Here is a 17,517-nt window from a genome sequence, read left to right as displayed (position 1 = left end):
TATTTTTCTTGATTTCCCCCCCTAAAAACTGGGTGCGCCCTATGGAGTGAAAAATACGGTAAGTGTAAAAGCTTGCTCTGAGTCTTCGTGATAAGGCAGCAAAAATATCTACATACACCAGTACAAATCTTTGCAGATCTCTATTCAGATAGCCCAATGCAGTGAGATGTGTGCATCTTAAAAGCCAATAAAAGCTTAGACTTCTTGGGTCACAGAATCATCTTATCAGGTGCCATATGGAAAGCCAGGCTGGCAAGTCACATCTTTCACTTGGATAGTGAGCAGTTCTGGCTGACTCAAGAATGCGATGGCAAGTCCTGAGCAAAGTCTGTTACCAGTTTACAATACACCTCAGTCTCCTGATTCTGAGAGGCCACTGGGAATAAACAGCACTGGTGCGTAAGAAAGGGATGCCTTACAGAGCTATGCTTAATTTGCAAGTGGCAAAAATAATCAACTTCTTATCCAAGCAGGCCACATCCACACCATAAATTTAAAGCACTATGATGCCATTTTAAACAGTCATGGCTTCCCCCCCAAGAATTCTGGGAGCTGTAGAGCAGTGTTTCCCAACCGGTGTTCCGCGGCACACTAGTGTGCCGCGAGACGTTGCCTGGTGTGCCGTGGGAGGGCACACTCATTGAAATTAGAATTAGACTTTTGCCCCCCGCCCGCCTTCAGAAGAGGTCCAGGACCTCTTTGCTCCCCCCTGCCTGCCTTCCCGGGAGAGCGGAGAAACGCAGCGTGTTTCTCCGCTGTCCCGGACAGCTTTTGAAGGCAGGCAGAGGGGAGCAAAGACTTTCGCCCCCCGCCCGCCTTCAGAAGAGGTCCAGGGCCTCTTCTGAAGGCGGGCGGGGGGCAAAGGTCTTTGCTCCCCCGTGCCTGCCTTCCCGGGAGAGCGGAAAGTCTTTGCTCCCCCCCTTCAAAAGCCGTCCGGGACAGAGGAGAAACGTGCTGCGTTTCTACGCTCTCCCGGGAAGGCAGGCAGGGGGAGCAAAGACTTTTGCCCCCCGCCAGCCTTCAGAAGAGGTCCTGGACCTCTTCTGAAGGCGGGCGGGGGGCGAAAGTCTTTGCTCCCCCCGCCTGCCTTCAAAAGCCGTCCGGGACAGAGGAGAAACGTGCTGCGTTTCTACGCTCTCCCGGGAAGGCAGGCAGGGGGAGCAAAGACTTTTGCCCCCCGCCAGCCTTCAGAAGAGGTCCTGGACCTCTTCTGAAGGCGGGCGGGGGGCGAAAGTCTTTGCTCCCCCCGCCTGCCTTCAAAAGCCGTCCAGGACAGCGGAGAAACACGCTGCTTTTCTCCGCTCTCCCGGGAAGGCAGGCAGGGGGGGAGCAAGGACTTTTGCCCCCCGCCCGCCTTCAGAAGAGGTCCTGGACCTCTTCTGAATGCGGGCGGGGGGCGAAAGTCTTTGCTCCCCTCTGCCTGCCTTCAAAAGCTGTCCGGGACAGCGGAGAAACACGCTGCGTTTCTCCGCTCTCCCGGGAAGGCAGGCAGGGGGGAGCAAAGACTTTCACCCCCCGCCTGCCTTCAGAAGAGGTCCTGGACCTCTTCTGAAGGCGGGCGGGGGAACAAAAGTCTTTGCTCCCCCCGCCTGCCTTCAAAAGCCGTCCAGGATAGCGGGAAGCGCTTCCCTGCTATCCCGGACTGCTTTTAAAATGCTGGCGGTGGGGAGCAAAGCCTTTCGGCCCCCGCTGGCCTTCCTGGACCTCTTCTGAAGGCCGGAGGGGGGGGGGGAGGCTTTGCTCCCCACCACCAGCATTTAAAAGAGGTCCCTGGAGATTTCCCTATAGGCTTTCTTCTTGCGAAGCAAGCCCATAGGGAAATTCATCTTGCGAAGTGCCTCAAAAAACGGAAAACCCTTTCGTCTTGCGGGTTTTCAGTCTTGCGAGGCATTCGTCTTGCGGGGCACCACTGTATATATAGTCAATATAGGCACAGAGTTAATTTTTAAAACATTTTCTAATGGTGGTGTGCCTCGAGATTTTTTTCATGAAACAAGTGTGCCTTTGCCCAAAAAAGGTTGGGAAACACTGCTGTAGAGTTGTTGTTAGATTTCTATTCTGCCCACAGAGCTACAATTCCCAGTGTTTCCTGCATAGAGGGGTTCATTGTTAAACTGCATTCGGAACTGTAGCTCTAAGAGGGCAACAGCAGTCTCCTAATAACTCTCAGCACCAGGACGGGCTCACTCAGGGGGCAAGGTGAGGCGACTGCCTCAGACTGCAGGATCCCCAGGGGCAGCAGATACAGCGGCCTTGTGGGCAACAGGAGGCACTGCTGACCTCCTCTCACCCTTGCTCCTGGTGTAGATCTTCACTCACCCCTTCTTCCCCGGCTGGGGTATGTGTGCCATTTCAAGGTTAGCCTCAGGTGCCAAAATGTATTGGACCAGCCCTCTTAGCACTCTTAACAAACTACATTCCCCAGGATCCTTTGCAGGAAGGCATGACTATTTAAAGCGGTACCACAGTACTTTAAATACATGGTGTGAATGTGGTCGTGATGTACTTTGACACACCCCTGCCCCCTTTCAGATATTTGTGGAACTCGGTTCCATGAAATACATTCAAGATTAGAGAGTGAATCTGTAATTCTGATCAACAAGGGACTTGTCAGAGGAAACGACGCATCTGCCTCTGCCTCTGCACTCCCCGCTTTCAATTCTGGCTCCAAAACAGATTCCTACTTACGGAGTTCAACATGTGGATTTCCCAACTGTTTCTTTTGTGCATCCCCTCCATCTGCTTCATCTAAAAGAGCAAACAGAAAATGGGACCAGGGATGCAACCTTTCAGTTGTTCTTGCAGGTCAACAGAGGCCCTATTATTCTCCAGCAAAAAGACACACTGACCATTTCCCAAACCTAAAACTGAATACTGTTGCTAGATGCAGCAAAATTCAAAATGGGAAAAGAAAATGTGAAAAGGTATCAAGGAATGAAAGTCAGTGGGATTGTCGCTACAACATACCCTGCCATACACCGTTAATTAATTCAACAAATTATTCAAGAGATGCAGCACATTTCAGGGTTCAGGGGTGTCAACCTTGTATTTTGTTTTACTTTTAAAGTTGATTCCCTCCCCATCTCGAGAAAAGGGAACTATAATGTCATTTGCAGAAGATGAAGGATCCGTTTAAGGAAGTGCAAACAAGAAGAAGACTTAAAACCTTGTACCTTGCGCCTCGGCACTTTGGTTCTCTCCCCCTTCTTTGCCTGTCTGCCCAACCTGATAGTAGGCACTGTCTGCTCCCCGCAAGGTCTCCTTTTTCTGAGAAGAGAGGTCGGGGCTCTTCCCTCCTGTACCACGGAAGAAGGACAGAACTCCATATGGCTTCTTTGCTATAACCAAAGTAAGGACAAAACATTTGGTGCAGCCCACTCCTCATTCATTCCGTCACAAAGCCAAATGAGGCCGCCCTAAGCCCACCCAAGACTTCCAGCATATCTAGGTTGTTGCAAAGGGCTCTTTGCAGAATTGTTGGGGGAAGTGTTTTGCTCTTAAAGGCATTGTGGGCCTTAGGAAAATTGTGTGTGTGTGTTGTTACCCACCAGAGACATGAGATGAGATGTAATCATCTGTAGCTGAGTAAGCCAAGGAAGTGGCTTTTTCACAATGCAGGTGTGAAAAACACATTGCAAATACCAGTCCAAATACCTAAAAGACTGAACTAGATTTAGCGGAACTAAGTAACAGGTGGGTAGATTTGGGCTGAATGCTAGGGGAAATTTCATGATGGCAAGAAGATCGTTTGAAGAGGTCACCTGCTACCTGTGGTTCAAGTTAAGTAGAACTTGTGTTTAAAAACCATTTTTAAAAGCCTATTGCCAATCACTCCCCAGCATCACCAGTTAATCTATATGACCAGTGACATGTGGCAAACTCTTTAAATCTATATGACCAGTGACATGTGGCAAACTCTTTAAATTCTTACGCTGCTCTGCCTCAGTTGTTTGGCTTGACTGCCCCATATTCATCTCAGGTAGTCGAACTGGACTGCTGTTCTTGGCTCTGCTTTCAGCCAGACTAGAGGGGGCAGAAAAAAAGCATTTTGGGTCACTATGTTTTTACAATACAGCTGATGTAAATACAACCACATTGTCATGGCTCGTAAGAAGGAACAGTCTTCACCAGCAGCTTCCAGGGTCCAAGGTCACGGCAAAAGTTCCTTCAGAGCATATAAAGGGCCCTTCTGAATGAGACCAAGGTCTCATCAAACCCCACATTCTCCTGCCCCACCGCCCCCCCACCTTCATAACAGCAGCCAGCTGGGTGCTTCTGCAAAGCTCACAAGGAGAGCACAAAAGCAAAAACGTTCCCTTTGTTTGCTCTCTTGGCAAGGGGCATTCAGGAGTAGGCTGGCTCTGGAACTGGAGGTTCAGCTAAGAAATGGCTGTTGATAGGCAGATATGCTTCAATGATTTAATCTCAAGCTTCATGCGGAGGGAACCCTGAAGAGCCAGAGACCAGGCACCAAAACCATACTGAACTGATGGAAAGAACATTGGGTTTAGCAATGCCAAACTCATGTCCTTGGAGGCTGTGTCGTTTGCCCCTAGGATGCGTCAAGGAAAGAGTTAAAAATGGGTGTGATGTGATTGGCCAGTGAAAATGTAAGGGGGGAGTAAAAGATAGAGGGGAGGTTTTGAAAAAGTCAGTTGAGGTTTGGGAGTTGGGAGTTGAGGCTTGGGTGTTGGAGAAGGAAGAGGGTGGAATACGCAGTGGGTTGGTTGAGTTGTATTGTGAGGGAGTGAGAGGAATTGTTAGGGAGTTAGATACAGTGGTGCCCCGCAAGACGAATGCCTCGCAAGACGGAAAAGCCGCTAGACGAAAGGGTTTTCCGTTTTGGAGGCGCTTCGCTAAACGAATTTCCCTATGGGCTTGCTTCGCAAGACGAAAATGTCTTGCGAGTTCCTGCGGGTTTTTTCCCCTTTTTTCCCCCTTTTCCTAAGCCATTAAGCCGCTTATCAGCTGATCCGCTAAAAGCCGCTAAACCGCTAATAGCGCTAATCCGCTAAGCTGTCAATGGGCTTGCTTCGCAAGACGAAAAAACCGCTATACGAAGAGCCTCACGGAACGGATTAATTTCGTCTTGCGAGGCACCACTGTAGATAGTTGGGAATAATTCAGTTTGAGGTTGTAGGAACTAAGATTTAAGAAACTGACAAGAGAAAAAATAAACCAAAACCATACGCTTATTCCTGCACTTAAAAATAAACTTGATTATTTGTTTATGTTAACAACTGTCTGGACTCTGTGTGTCCCCGTGAGAAGCGGGGTGGTGGCAGCGAAGAAAGCAACCGCAGTGGTGGCACAGGGTCAATAGACCGTGAAACGTCCGGGGGCCCTGTGTGAGCCAGAGACCAGGGACCAAAACCATACTGAACTGATAGAGAGAACATTGGGTTTAGCAATGCCAAACTCATGTCCTTGGAGGCACTTCATCTGCTGTGATAAGATGTAGTTTATCTCCCGCTTGGACTACTGCCATGCGCTCTACGTGGGGCTACCTTTGAAGGTGACCCAGAAACTACAATTAATCCAGAATGCAGCAGCTAGACTGGTGGCTCGGGGTGGCCACCAAGACCATATAACACCGGTCCTGAAAGACCTACATTGGCTCCCAGTACGTTTCCAAGCACAATTCAAAGTCTTTATGCTCACCTTCAAAGCCCTATACCTGAAGGAGCGTCTCCACTCCCATCGTTCAGCCTGGACACTGAGGTCCAGCTCTTCCCTCCCTGTGAGAAGTGAGGTTACAGGGAAGCAGGCAGAGGGCCTTCTCGGTAGTGGCGCCCACCCTGTGGAACGCCCTCCTACCAGATGTCAAGGAAATAAACAACTATCTGACTTTTAGAAGACATCCAAAGGCAGCTCTGTTTAGGGAAGTTTTTAATGTTTGATCTTTTATCATATTTTTAATATTCTGTTGAAAGCTGCCCAGAGTGGCTGGGGAAACCCAGCCAGATGGGTGGGGTATAAATAATAAATTATTATTATTATAGAAAAAAATGTGGCTGTGAAGAAAACCTGGTCACAATGAAGCTCAGCCTGCTGACCATATAACACTGAACAAAAAGTGAAGTTTGTAGTAAATCTGAACAGTGTCAGGGAACTTCCGCACTACTTCACTGCTCTGCAAGTGGATAGATAGCAGACTGTCTCACCTGTTAGTCTGGAGTCCCTCTTCAGGATTGCTCTTCAGAGACACTTTGGACAATTCATCTAAGGCATTTCTGTATTCCTTACAGCTGAAGAGTAAAGCAAATACAGTGTGTTATACCAACTGTCCAACGCAGCTCAAAGTGTGACAGGCAAAGACAAGATGACTTAGGTTTGCCTCCTGAGCTAGAAGCACACTTGTGTCTGGGCTGTGGCATTTCAGATTGCAGGTGAGGGCTCACGAGGTGCAACACCCCATTATAGAGCCTCCATATAAAAAATGGGCATGTCAGAGAGAAGGTTTAATGAGACTGTTTCTTGGCATGCTAGTTTTCAATGGGGGGGGGGAGTTTATTAGGGGTGGGGGAGAAGGTACGTAAGAACATTCAACCATGTGAGCCTCATTCAACCTGAAGTGATAAGGACCCAGATACTAGGGAGGCAAAAGCCTATGGAAAGAAGCAAACAGAATTTTTAACTGCTTAATTAAGACACAATTAAGAGCTTCTGCTAGTGCTGTGTCTCTGGAGGCCCTAACTGCATATAAAAGGTAAAGATAAATGGACACCTGACCGTTAGGTCCAGTCGCGGATGACTCTGGGGTTGCAGCACTCATCTCACTTTATTGGCCGAGGGAGCTGGCGTACAGCTTCTGGGTCATGTGGCCAGCATGACTAAGCCGCTTCTGGTGAAACAGAGCAGCGCACGGAAACGCCGCTTACCTTCCTGCTGGAGTGGTACCTATTTATCTACTTGCACTTTGACGTGCTTTCGAACTACTAGGTTGGCAGAAGCAGGGACCGAGCTACGGGAGCTCACCCCATCACAGGGATTCGAACCGCCGACCTTCTGATTGGCAAGCCCTAGCCTCTGTGGGGTAAAAGTGTTACTGGTTTTACTTTTAGCCTGCCTCATCGAAAAACGTTCATGCTTTTTTACACATGCACACCTGTCAAATGAACATCAGAAAGCCCACTCTTCAAAGCATGCTAAAGTCACTTGACATAAAGCCAGCCATCAAAAGGTCACTGGGTGTTTATGAAAAATGCTCAGGCTTGGCTAATTGTCAAAGGAAAGAGTTCCATTAGCCTCACCTGCTAATGTACCTAATATACAAGTCTCTAAAATATTATGAATCTTAGCAATATTCCTCATTGCACATGAAATGATACAGAGGACGTGGAGGTAAGAAGAAAAAGGCGATGTAAAGCAGAACACAACAAACCAACATACCTGAGAGCAAAGGCTATGATGGAGCTTGGTTCCTTTTCACAGACGGCAATAGGGACACGTTCGTGCTCATACATTAAGTAATGCTTGTCAGGTTCACTGCATTGAGAGCACAACAGATTACGCTATAATATATTATACGTTCAAAAACAAGCAATTCTACATTAACAGATCTGCCAGCCAAAAAGATAGCCGATAAATAAACTTTTCTTTGTTCAGGCTGTAGCAACATAACTAGAGCAGAGCTGAATTGTCAAACTGTAATGGTTTGCTACATATATATATTTCTATTCATGTTACAGAGGGATGTGTGTTTTGATTACAGTCATACCTCGGGATGAATACGCATCAGCTTAAATATTTTCGGGTTGCGCTCCGCGGTGACCCGGAAGTAATGGAGCGCATTACTTCTGGGTTTCTCTGCTTGCACAGACGCTCAAAATGACGTCACGCGCATGCGCAGAAGCGTCAAAACACGACCCGTGCACATGCAGTCGCGTCTTATGTTCGTTTCAGGATGCAAACAGGGCTCTGGAATGGATCCCGTTCGCATCCACTGTACTGTTTTTATACTGATTGTGTTTCGTGGGTGTTGTTAACTACCCTTGCAACTGACCCAGAAGAGTGTGCTGTGTTTTGCAGAGGAAGGCTGCAGAAAATATGCAAGCAGTGCAGCTTTTCAACCCTTCTTAAACTAGCCAGAAGGACCATCGGATTGCACTAAAGGCCTTTCAAACCTGAGATCCTTTGCCAACCTGCTGTATTTTTAGTTTGTTTTCCACCTCGTGACATTTTTGTATGAAAGTGTGGTGTGTGTGTGTGTGTGTGTGTGTGTGTGTGTGTGTGTGTGTGTAAGTAATAAAGGAGACCTTTATAGCAGAAGACCTTTTAGTGGCTGTTAGTAGGGGCCACTAGGCAGCCATCCCTGCGCTAAGCTTGGCCTAAGAGCATTCAGTTGGCTACCTCTGACTATTACTCCATAGGAATGTTTATGAACATCATTTCACACACCCCACAATCAAATGTATAAAGATAAGCAGCCCTGCAAGCAACCACATGCAACACAGTCAAGACAGCAAAATTCGGCTACCTGGAAAAATACATGGTGCACTTGCTCCTAAGTAGTGTTGATTGTACTTACAAAGGGGATGGGATGGGACTGTAGCTATTTCCAGGTAACAAATTAGCTAGGATAGCTTTCATGGTGGACTTTTCTTTCACCTGGCTGTCCGTGGACCCCAACAAATGCCCATCAAAGACATCTGGAAGAATAATAAACCATACGTCTCTCAATATTGTTAAAACACCAGTTCCAAGATTTGCTTATTCTGGGGACGTTCAGAAGTCACCTGTTATCTCTATTGTATTGATTGGTTCAGCTATTAAATTATTATCCAGTAAAGCCACTGTTTCTAGCAAGACGACTGCAAAGAGATCACTATGATTTTAATATACCTCACAGTGCCAAAAATCAATCTCGGGGCTTTTGATAGTCTTGTGCTTGGGTCAACGTGAACAAAATGTACATGTCTAAAAAAACTCTGCAGTTCTGAAAAAAGAAGGCATAAGCCTACAAAACCTGAATGCTGAAAATGGAAAAACTCTCAGTGATGCTGAAATGCAACTCCCTCCTCAACACCCCATTTTTGCTCACACAGTACACGTAGAAAGGGCATGTGCTAAAGGAAGAAATGGCAAACCTGCCATGAAGATAATTCATTGAATAAACGGTGGAAGAGGACTGGAAGAAGTTTAAGAACTATCTGCAGAAACACTGTAAAGTGTACGAATGCTAAAATGATGTTGGATATGAAATAATATGGCATCAGTGGTACAGTGTTAAAAAATATGTAAAAAATGTAATAGAAAAAGGGTGGAAAAATAAGGTTATATTATGTCAAAGTAAACAATATGTTAAAGGTGTTTAATTATAAGGAGGAAAGATTGGAGACATAATAGAAGTGATTACAATAACCAGAAATGAGTTTTGAAGAAGGGTAAGGATTTGCTGTATCTGATTGGACAAAGAGGAATACAAAAAAGGGAGGCGTGAGGAGGTCAGGAAAGAAAGTTTTGTAAACATGAGTCTGAAAACTGGAGTTTTTGTTTTTAACTTTTTCTTTTCTTTTTACTTTTTTATGTGGTGTACTGTTTTTTGCTGTTTTGTGTTGTTTTGATGTTTCCTTTGTTTTTGGGAAAATAAATAAATATATTATAAAAAAAGAGAAGATAATTCATTGAATAAACGCATTTTTGGTTACGTGGTTCAGCCGGCGGGAGGGGACGGGGAAGAAGAACAAAGGCACTTCTGAGTATGGTACCTTCCGAGCCGCTAGCGATGTCTGCTTCTGATTGTGCGTTGGCAAAAGAGGTTCCTCCTGTCAGCTGGTCCGACACGACTTCCGGAGGGGTAGGGAGCTGGAGAAGGGAAGAGCTTGTGGAGCTTTGGCTCGACAAGGTTGTCAAGAAACGGTCCTCTGCAAAATGGGGGCGGGGGGGGGGGAGAACCATACACCCAGTTAATTACTTAAAAGCTGACCCAACATACAAGCAGTATATTTCTGAAGGCATTCCCTATTTGCCTCTTGCGAATTATTTAGAATAGGTTAGAAAAAGGAAATAAGCATCCCTCCCATTTTTATCACTTGCATTACCCTTCATCTGCAAGAGGAAGCAGCCAATTCTTCCTATTATCTATCTATCTTTCTATCTATCTCTATCTATCTTTCTATCCTTAAAATTCCATATAGCTAAACTTGTAGAAAAATGAATGTTGCAGTAAAAGGCGAAAGATTTATACGATCTGAAGAGAAAACAGACTTTAAATAAAGAGGACTTTAAAAAATAAAAAATAAAAGGTAACAGCCAGGGTCAGGAGAGAGAAATAAGATCATAGGGATATCAGTAAGAGCATTTTCTTAGCCTGAGAGAACCAAGATGCGGAAACTAAAAGAAAATGAGCTGAGATTTAGGCTTGGGTCTTCTGATGCCAGCTCATTTACGCCTGACTACGCATGACAGAACAGTCCAATTACACTGAAACAACCTTGCCATCTAAGATCTGGGGACTGAATTATTTTAAAAACAGAGATCTTGGTGATGTTGCACTGAGAGTAAAATGGGCATTTTCTTCAGCTCACTGCCAGGCCTGCACAACTTGAGGCCAAGATGATTGCAGCTCACTATAGCCGCAAACAGCAGCCTGCCAGGTATTCAGCAGCCCCCCTCCCCCCACTTTTCCTGCCAACCCGGGACTGCAGTGGTCTAAGTCGGTCACAAGTTGTGTGGGCATAGCTTAAACAGAGACACTGTTTAATTCTAGGCAGTGTTCAAATTATGGGGCAAGGGAGGGGAGTCTGTCATTAAATCAACAAGCACTGCATGGCAGTGACACGCAGCTAATAATTAGCCCTTTGAACTCTTTACCAGTGAAATCTCTGCACCAGCCAGACACTCACAGGAGAAGTCTCACTTTATTCTTGGCTGGCATTTTCAGGAATTTTTTACTTGCTTTGTGAGAATATGAAAGGTGTGACAGTGTACTGCAATGGCAACAAATCAGTGTGATATTGCGGGGACGCTAAGCATTCCAAAAAGTGAATTTAAGTAAGCATAAAGGTACTGTGCAAAAGGACATTTCCATTTCCACATGAGACATTTCCTTTTCCTCATCTAACCCAAGGAATATTTATTAATAAAGTAAGGTAAAGGGACCCCGACCCTGCTTTATTTGCCGAGGGAGCCGGCGTACAGCTTCTGGGATGCAAGCTTACTGAGGGGCATTCAGAGGCAGCCTAACAAGTAAATGAAAAGCTGAGGTTTCTTAGAGAAGGCAAACGTACCTTTCTCGCCATTTTGTAGTGCTGGAGAAACATTGCGAGGAGAGGCATCCATTGAGCTGATCTGTGGAATAAAAAGTAATCTGCATTTGCCTGTTCTCCTTTGGACTCATTGGAGGCAATACGGATACCAAAACTTACACTGATATTGCTACACAAAAGTTACCTAACCAAAAAAAAGTTACTCTATTCTTTTTACTGTGGAAACTGGAGTGGGCTTCAGGGCTGCACACCTATGCACACTTATTTGGAAGCAAGCAAGAACATAAAAACACAAGGAAAGCCCTACAAGATCAGACGAAAGATCAGTCAACTCCACACATCAGTCTAGTGATGTATGGAAGTGAGAGCTGGACCATAAAGAAGGCTGATCACCAAAAAATTGATGCTTTTGAATTATGGTGCTGGAGGAGACTCTTGAGAGTCCCATGGACTGCAAGAAGATCAAACCTCTCCATTCTGAAGGAAATCAGCCCTGAGTGCTCACTGGAAGGACAGATCCTGAAGCTGAGGCTCCAAGACTTTGGCCACCTCATGAGAAGAGAAGACTTCCTGGAAAAGACCCTGATGTTGGGAAGGATGGAGGGCACAAGGAGAAGGGGACGACAGAGGACAAGATGGTTGGACAGTGTTCTCGAAGCCACAAACATGAGTCTGACCAAACTGCGGGAGGCAGTGGAAGACAGGAGTGCCTGGCATGCTCTGGTCCATGGGGGTCACGAAGAGTCGGACACGACTAAACGACTAAACAACAACTTTGAGCGAAAAATATGGTAACTTCTAGCATGTGCAATGTTTTAGGAGCTGTGCTGGAAAAGCTCAGCCCGTGTCACATGTCCCCTCCAGAGACACTTCGGAAGCTCGGGAGGAGACACAAGCGACACTTGTTCATTCTGCGCATGCAAACCAGTCTCCCCCGGGAAATATGTGCTGCTCCTGTATGGAGCTGTGCCTCAGCAGGCCTAGAACGTGAGTGGGGAGCCTGAATCCTGGTGACCAAATCCAAGCCTTGAGACTCTCCTCAGGCCACACCATCTCCTTAGCCTGCCCTGGGCTCTCTCCTGGCTGGAGCGTGTCCTTCAACTGCGCAAACGCCTCTTGCTTGGCCTGGACAGATGGAGAGATGTGTGGGTGTCTGTTTGCAGAAACCTGTGACTTTTCCATGGCTGGAATGCCTCCTACTGTACACAGGTGAGAACGGCACCTGTTCCTCTCTCCATTGTTTGCCCCTAGCTTTATGCACATCTGCCAGGTGGCCTCTCTAAGGTTACTCATGAAAGGGGGGCACTTGGAGCTGGAAAATGTTCCCCACCCCTGGCCTAAGAAGAATGGCAGTTTCAAATTCATTACTATGAAGAACAGAAACCAGTACCTTGCTGTCTTCACCTTGCCTCAGTCTCCCAGGGCTAGGTGGCACTGAGGGGCGTTTCCGCCCTTTCTCTTGCTGGAAGAGATCTTGTAACCTACAATAATAATAATAATAATTTATTATTTATATCACACCCATCTGGCTGGGTTTCCCCAGCCACTCTGGGCAGCTTTCAACAGAATATTAAAAATATGATAAAAGACCAAACATTAAAAAACTTCCCTAAACAGGGCTGCCTTCAGATGTCTTCTAAAAGTCAGATAGTTGTTTATTTCCTTGACATCTGGTAGGGGGGCATTCCACAGGGCGGTTGCCACCACCGAGAAGGCCCTCTGCCTGCTTCCCTGTAACCTCACTTCTCGCAGTGAGGAATCCACCTGAAGGCCCTGGGCGCTGGACCTCAGTGTTTGGGTTTAACAATGGGGATGAGACGCTCCTTCAGGTATACTGGGCCGAGGCCATTGAGGGCTTTCAAGGTCAGCACCAACACTTTGAATTGTGCTTAGAAACATACTGGGAACCAATGTAGGTCTTTCAGGACCGGTGTTATATGGTCTCAGCAGCCACTCCCAGTCACCAGTCTAGCTGCCACATTCTGGATTAATTGCAGTTTCCGGGTTACCTTCAAAAGTAGCCCCACACTACCTTAATGTTTACAACAGGATAAACATTAAAAATGTTTTGATTCAAACATATATTTCAGTGGTTGTGTGGCTTAACTGTGAGTAGGATGTCTGTATGTTTACAGTAATGCTATCCCTCTCAAATTCACACTAGGGTCTACTTGAAAGACAGCCTGCAACTGACAAATTGAAAGGGAAAAAAACCCCTACTTTGTAGAGAAAGTCTATCTATGCCACAGTACAGTGGTGCCTCGCAAGACGAAAAGAATCCGTTCCGCGATTCTCTTCGTCTAGCGGTTTTTTCGTCTTGCGAAGAAAGCCCATTGACGGATTAACGGTTTAGCGGCTTTTAGCGGCTTAGAAAAAGGGGGGGGAAGGGGGGAACCCGCAGGAACTCGCAAGACATTTTCGTCTTGCAAAGCAAGCCCATAGGAAATTCGTTTTGCGAAGCACCTCCAAAACGGAAAACTCTTTCGTCTAGCGAGTTTTCCGTCTTGCAAGGCATTCGTCTTGCGGGGCACCACTGTACTGAAATTACACACCAGCCAAGGCTATCCAATGGAGGGGGGGAATTGCAGGGGGCTGTGTCATGGCTGGTGATCGCAGGAGCACCAGAAATTTAATAGCTGCCATTCACTCACCTGTTATTCCAAGCTTGCAGCATCTCACAGAGGCTCTGTTTTTTGGCTATTAGAGATTCAGAAACCGACTGCAGCTGCTGAGGAGTGTCAAGGGACGAAGAAAGCATCCTAGCTTGGATTTTCTCTATCCAGTTGCGAAACTCGACTTCCTCCATCTGTCCAAGGACAGGGATACAAACATTGCAATGGCTCTTCTCGGGCAAAGACCTACCCATGACCTGTCTGCAATGTCTCTTCCTAGCAAGCTATCAAACACAGATCAAACTTCCAAGAAAGGGATGCTTATTTCTGCTGAGGACTAATACTGAGTCCTCAAAACCCATCTTTTTTTAAAAAAAAACAAACAAAAAAACAGCAGGGAAAGATTTACCGTAGCCAAGTACTTCAGCTACAACTCTGCCCCTCCCACTACTCTTTTTATTCATGATTTTCTATTTTATACATTTCAATAATTTTACAATCATTTTAACATTTTGAAACTCAACTTCCTTCCCCCTCTTTCTGCGGTTCCTTAAATTTATTTTTTATATTTTCTGCATATTCCAAATTAATTTAACTTAATTATTCATTCATCTGCTTTAAATGTATACGCTTATAAAACTGCAGGTTATTACAATAATCCTGCCAGGGTTCCTATCTGTTTACAATTTATTTGTAAATATTCAATAAACCATTTCCATTCTTTTATAAAAAGTTTGTTATCTTAATTTCTAATTTTTCCTGTAAGTTTTGCCATTTCTGCATATTCCATAAGTTTTTGTATCCATTCATCTTTCATCGAGACTTCTTCTTTCCATTTTTGGGCAAATAACATTCTTCTGCCGTAGTGGCATACATGAATAAATTTCTATAGTTTGGATAGTTCTGTCCCTATAATTCCCAAAAGGAAAGCTTCTGGGTTCTTTTACAGATGTTGTTTTAAACATCTTTTTCAATTAATTATATATCATTTCCCAATACTCTTTATTGAGAGAGAACTCAAGAACAATGCCCAAAGTGCTCTCAGCTCCCCCAGAAGTTGTTAGACTACAACTCCCATCATCCCTAGCTAGCAGGACTAGTGGGCAGGGATGATGGGAGTTGTAGTCCAACCACATCTGGGGGACCCAAGGTTGAGAAGGGCTGGCTGAGAGTGTAGAACTGCTGTCCTCCACACGCCATTCTCTTCAGCCTCATGTAAACTGCACTCTGGCTCTGCTGGCTGTGATGCAAGAATCGGAAGCCTGCTACATTTAGCAAACCTGTAACACTGCATATAATTAGCGTGCTTTTCTCCACAGAATACATCAAAAATATGTTACCTCCTTTTGGGCAAAAAGATCCTCCATCTTCTCCTCTCTTGATTTGCTAAAAGTATCTGTTTTCAGAGAGGTGAGGCGCTCATCCACGGCAATATATACCTGAGACACCCTAAAACAATGAGGCCAAAGTTTGGAACGGAAATGCACACCTTTCAGGTTTTGCCACAATACACCCACTCCTACATGTCCCCGTTGAGAATTTAATCTTCAATACTATGGGATGTGATTATACACCTGTTGAGCCTGAGCTACTCTAGGCAGCTTCACACATGGCATATACGATACTTTGAGATAGCACAAAATCATGGGTATCCTCACAGAAATGTAATTACATGGTAAAACACACATGATAGCACATCTGTGCAGCTCATGGCTTTGATTTTTTTGAGGTGAGATGCTTCACTGCCCTGCAAAACTTTTTTGCAGAACTATGCAAAATGTTAAAACAAAACAAAATGCTTGATTTCCTTTGCATTACATAAATGTAATCAGAACTTGGATTTTGTCCAAGTGCAAAATTTCAGCTTTTTAAAATATAGTGTATGCACAGCCCTGAATACATCATAGCTGTTGTCTAAAGGAACTATAAGGCATGTCAAAGCAAAGACTCCACCTATCAGATGTAAACATTCTTGCATTGGGGTAGAAGGCTCTCAAAGTTTAGATTTTACAACTATCACAACAAAGAGGTACACTTCTGAGATGCAAATGTGGATCTTGAATTAGGGGAAGGGCCAAGCACCATTCTTATCGCTTATCACATCTCCCCACCAAGTCAGTCCATCTCACTGCCTCTTTGCTGAGAAGTGGCTGGAAGAAGGAACTTAAGGGGGATGTAAAGTTCTACCCGACTGCAATATGTCAACACGTTGTAATTACTTTTCATAATCAAACCCTGAATCTGTTTAGGGTCAGCTGTGCCCACAAGAATATCCCTGAACAGCTCAGAACATCCTGGAACACAAATCATAACTGCCACATCAGGAACAAACCACTGCGTTTCATTTGGAGTAAAAGAAACTGCAATCCCTGGTTCAGGCATAATGCTAATAAAAGGACCGCAGTTTGTTGCTCCAACCTGCTCTAAGGGAAAGAGGAAAGCAGGTGGCGTCTCATGGCAAACCATGAACTATCATTTATTGCAACATGAGAACACAACCAATCCAATGCAAGGCAATAGCAATTAAAGAGCCATAATGGAAATGCCATTATCAGGTTAGACATACACTAATCTGGAGGGGGAAGGGGAGAGAACAGATGCAGATACTTACTTTTGAGAAAAATCCTTAAGGTCTTGAAGCATGGCAACCTTATGCGGAACCTGACGTTTGATGTAGATCTTGGGATTTGGAACGCACACTTCTAGCAACCGTATAGGAGAATAACTAGGAAGAGAACATAACGCATCTTCAAACTGGGCCACATTGTTAACGCAGGCGTCGTTTCGTATGGTGCCTGAAATTCAGGACCCCTAAATTTTAACAAACTGACTTGTGAATTGCCCATTAAGACCGAATCAGAAACGATGGTTTGAGGAGGACTTTAAAACACCAGTTTCTGCGAACGGTGGTCATGCCTCCTGCTCAAATACGGGAAAATAGAGAGGCTGGGATATGTTGAGTTGTTGGGTGCTAATATTTTATTCAGAACAAATAAACAAGAATAATTTGGGGGGGTGTAGCTTAGAAACCATGTTCTTTGTGTACCAGATTAAAAACAAGAGCGGGGTTTAAAAAAATCACGCTTGAATGTTTATGTTATAATAATAATAATAATAATAATAATAATAATAATAATAATTTATTATTTGTAGCCCGCCGATCTGGCTGGGTTTCCCCAGCAACTCTGGGGCGGCTCCCAACCGAATATTAAAAACACAATACAGTGGTGCCTCGCAAGACGAAATTAATCCGTTCCGTGAGGCTCTTCGTATAGCGGTTTTTTCGTCTTGCGAAGCAAGCCCATTGACAGCTTAGCGGATTAGCGCTATTAGCGGTTTAGCGGCTTTTAGCGGATCAGCTGATAAGCGGCTTAGGGCTTAGGAAAAGGGGGGGGGGAAGGGAAAAAACCCCGCAGGAACTCGCAAGACATTTTCGTCTTGCGAAGCAAGCCCATAGGGAAATTCGTTTTGCGAAGCGCCTCCAAAACGGAAAACCCTTTCGTCTAGCGGGTTTTCTGTCTTGCGAGGCGTTCGTCTTGCGGGGCACCACTGTACAGCATGTTGAGCAGAGCAATCCTATATGGAGCTGAGGAGGAAGGGAGAAATGGATCCACTGCCTGAGATCAAGCCCTGCCAAGGCAGAAGGCTGGTGGGTGTCTCTTCCTTCCTCTGTGCTAGGCCAACTCTAGGTTGGC

At 45.4% G+C, this 17,517-nt stretch overlaps 1 protein-coding gene across 6 annotated transcripts in view; it reads right to left on the bottom strand.

Moving 5' to 3' along the window:
- The window catches only part of PIKFYVE (phosphoinositide kinase, FYVE-type zinc finger containing), a 94,148-nt gene that overhangs the window by 11,421 nt on the left and 65,210 nt on the right, over positions 1–17,517 (bottom strand). For 5 of the 6 annotated variants that reach the window (XM_081851300.1, XM_081851302.1, XM_081851305.1 and 2 more), the window contains 12 exons: positions 16,434–16,547; positions 15,163–15,271; positions 13,862–14,016; positions 12,601–12,691; positions 11,232–11,292; positions 9,711–9,866; positions 8,531–8,651; positions 7,393–7,488; positions 6,165–6,248; positions 3,932–4,023; positions 3,174–3,338; positions 2,689–2,748 (listed from right to left, as the gene is read on the bottom strand). In XM_081851300.1, the coding sequence (XP_081707426.1) occupies positions 2,689–2,748; positions 3,174–3,338; positions 3,932–4,023; positions 6,165–6,248; positions 7,393–7,488; positions 8,531–8,651; positions 9,711–9,866; positions 11,232–11,292; positions 12,601–12,691; positions 13,862–14,016; positions 15,163–15,271; positions 16,434–16,547 (1,304 nt within the window). The remainder of the gene's footprint in view (positions 1–2,688; positions 2,749–3,173; positions 3,339–3,931; positions 4,024–6,164; positions 6,249–7,392; positions 7,489–8,530; positions 8,652–9,710; positions 9,867–11,231; positions 11,293–12,600; positions 12,692–13,861; positions 14,017–15,162; positions 15,272–16,433; positions 16,548–17,517) is intronic. The other variant, XM_081851303.1, reaches the window with a different exon arrangement.

The sequence above is a fragment of the Podarcis erhardii genome, assembly GCF_964252035.2.
Source record: "Podarcis erhardii genome assembly, chromosome: 1".
NCBI classification, from domain to species: Eukaryota; Metazoa; Chordata; class Lepidosauria; order Squamata; family Lacertidae; genus Podarcis; species Podarcis erhardii.
The sequence above is the reverse complement of the archived record's forward strand: the minus strand, read 5'-3'. Positions and strand labels throughout refer to the sequence as shown.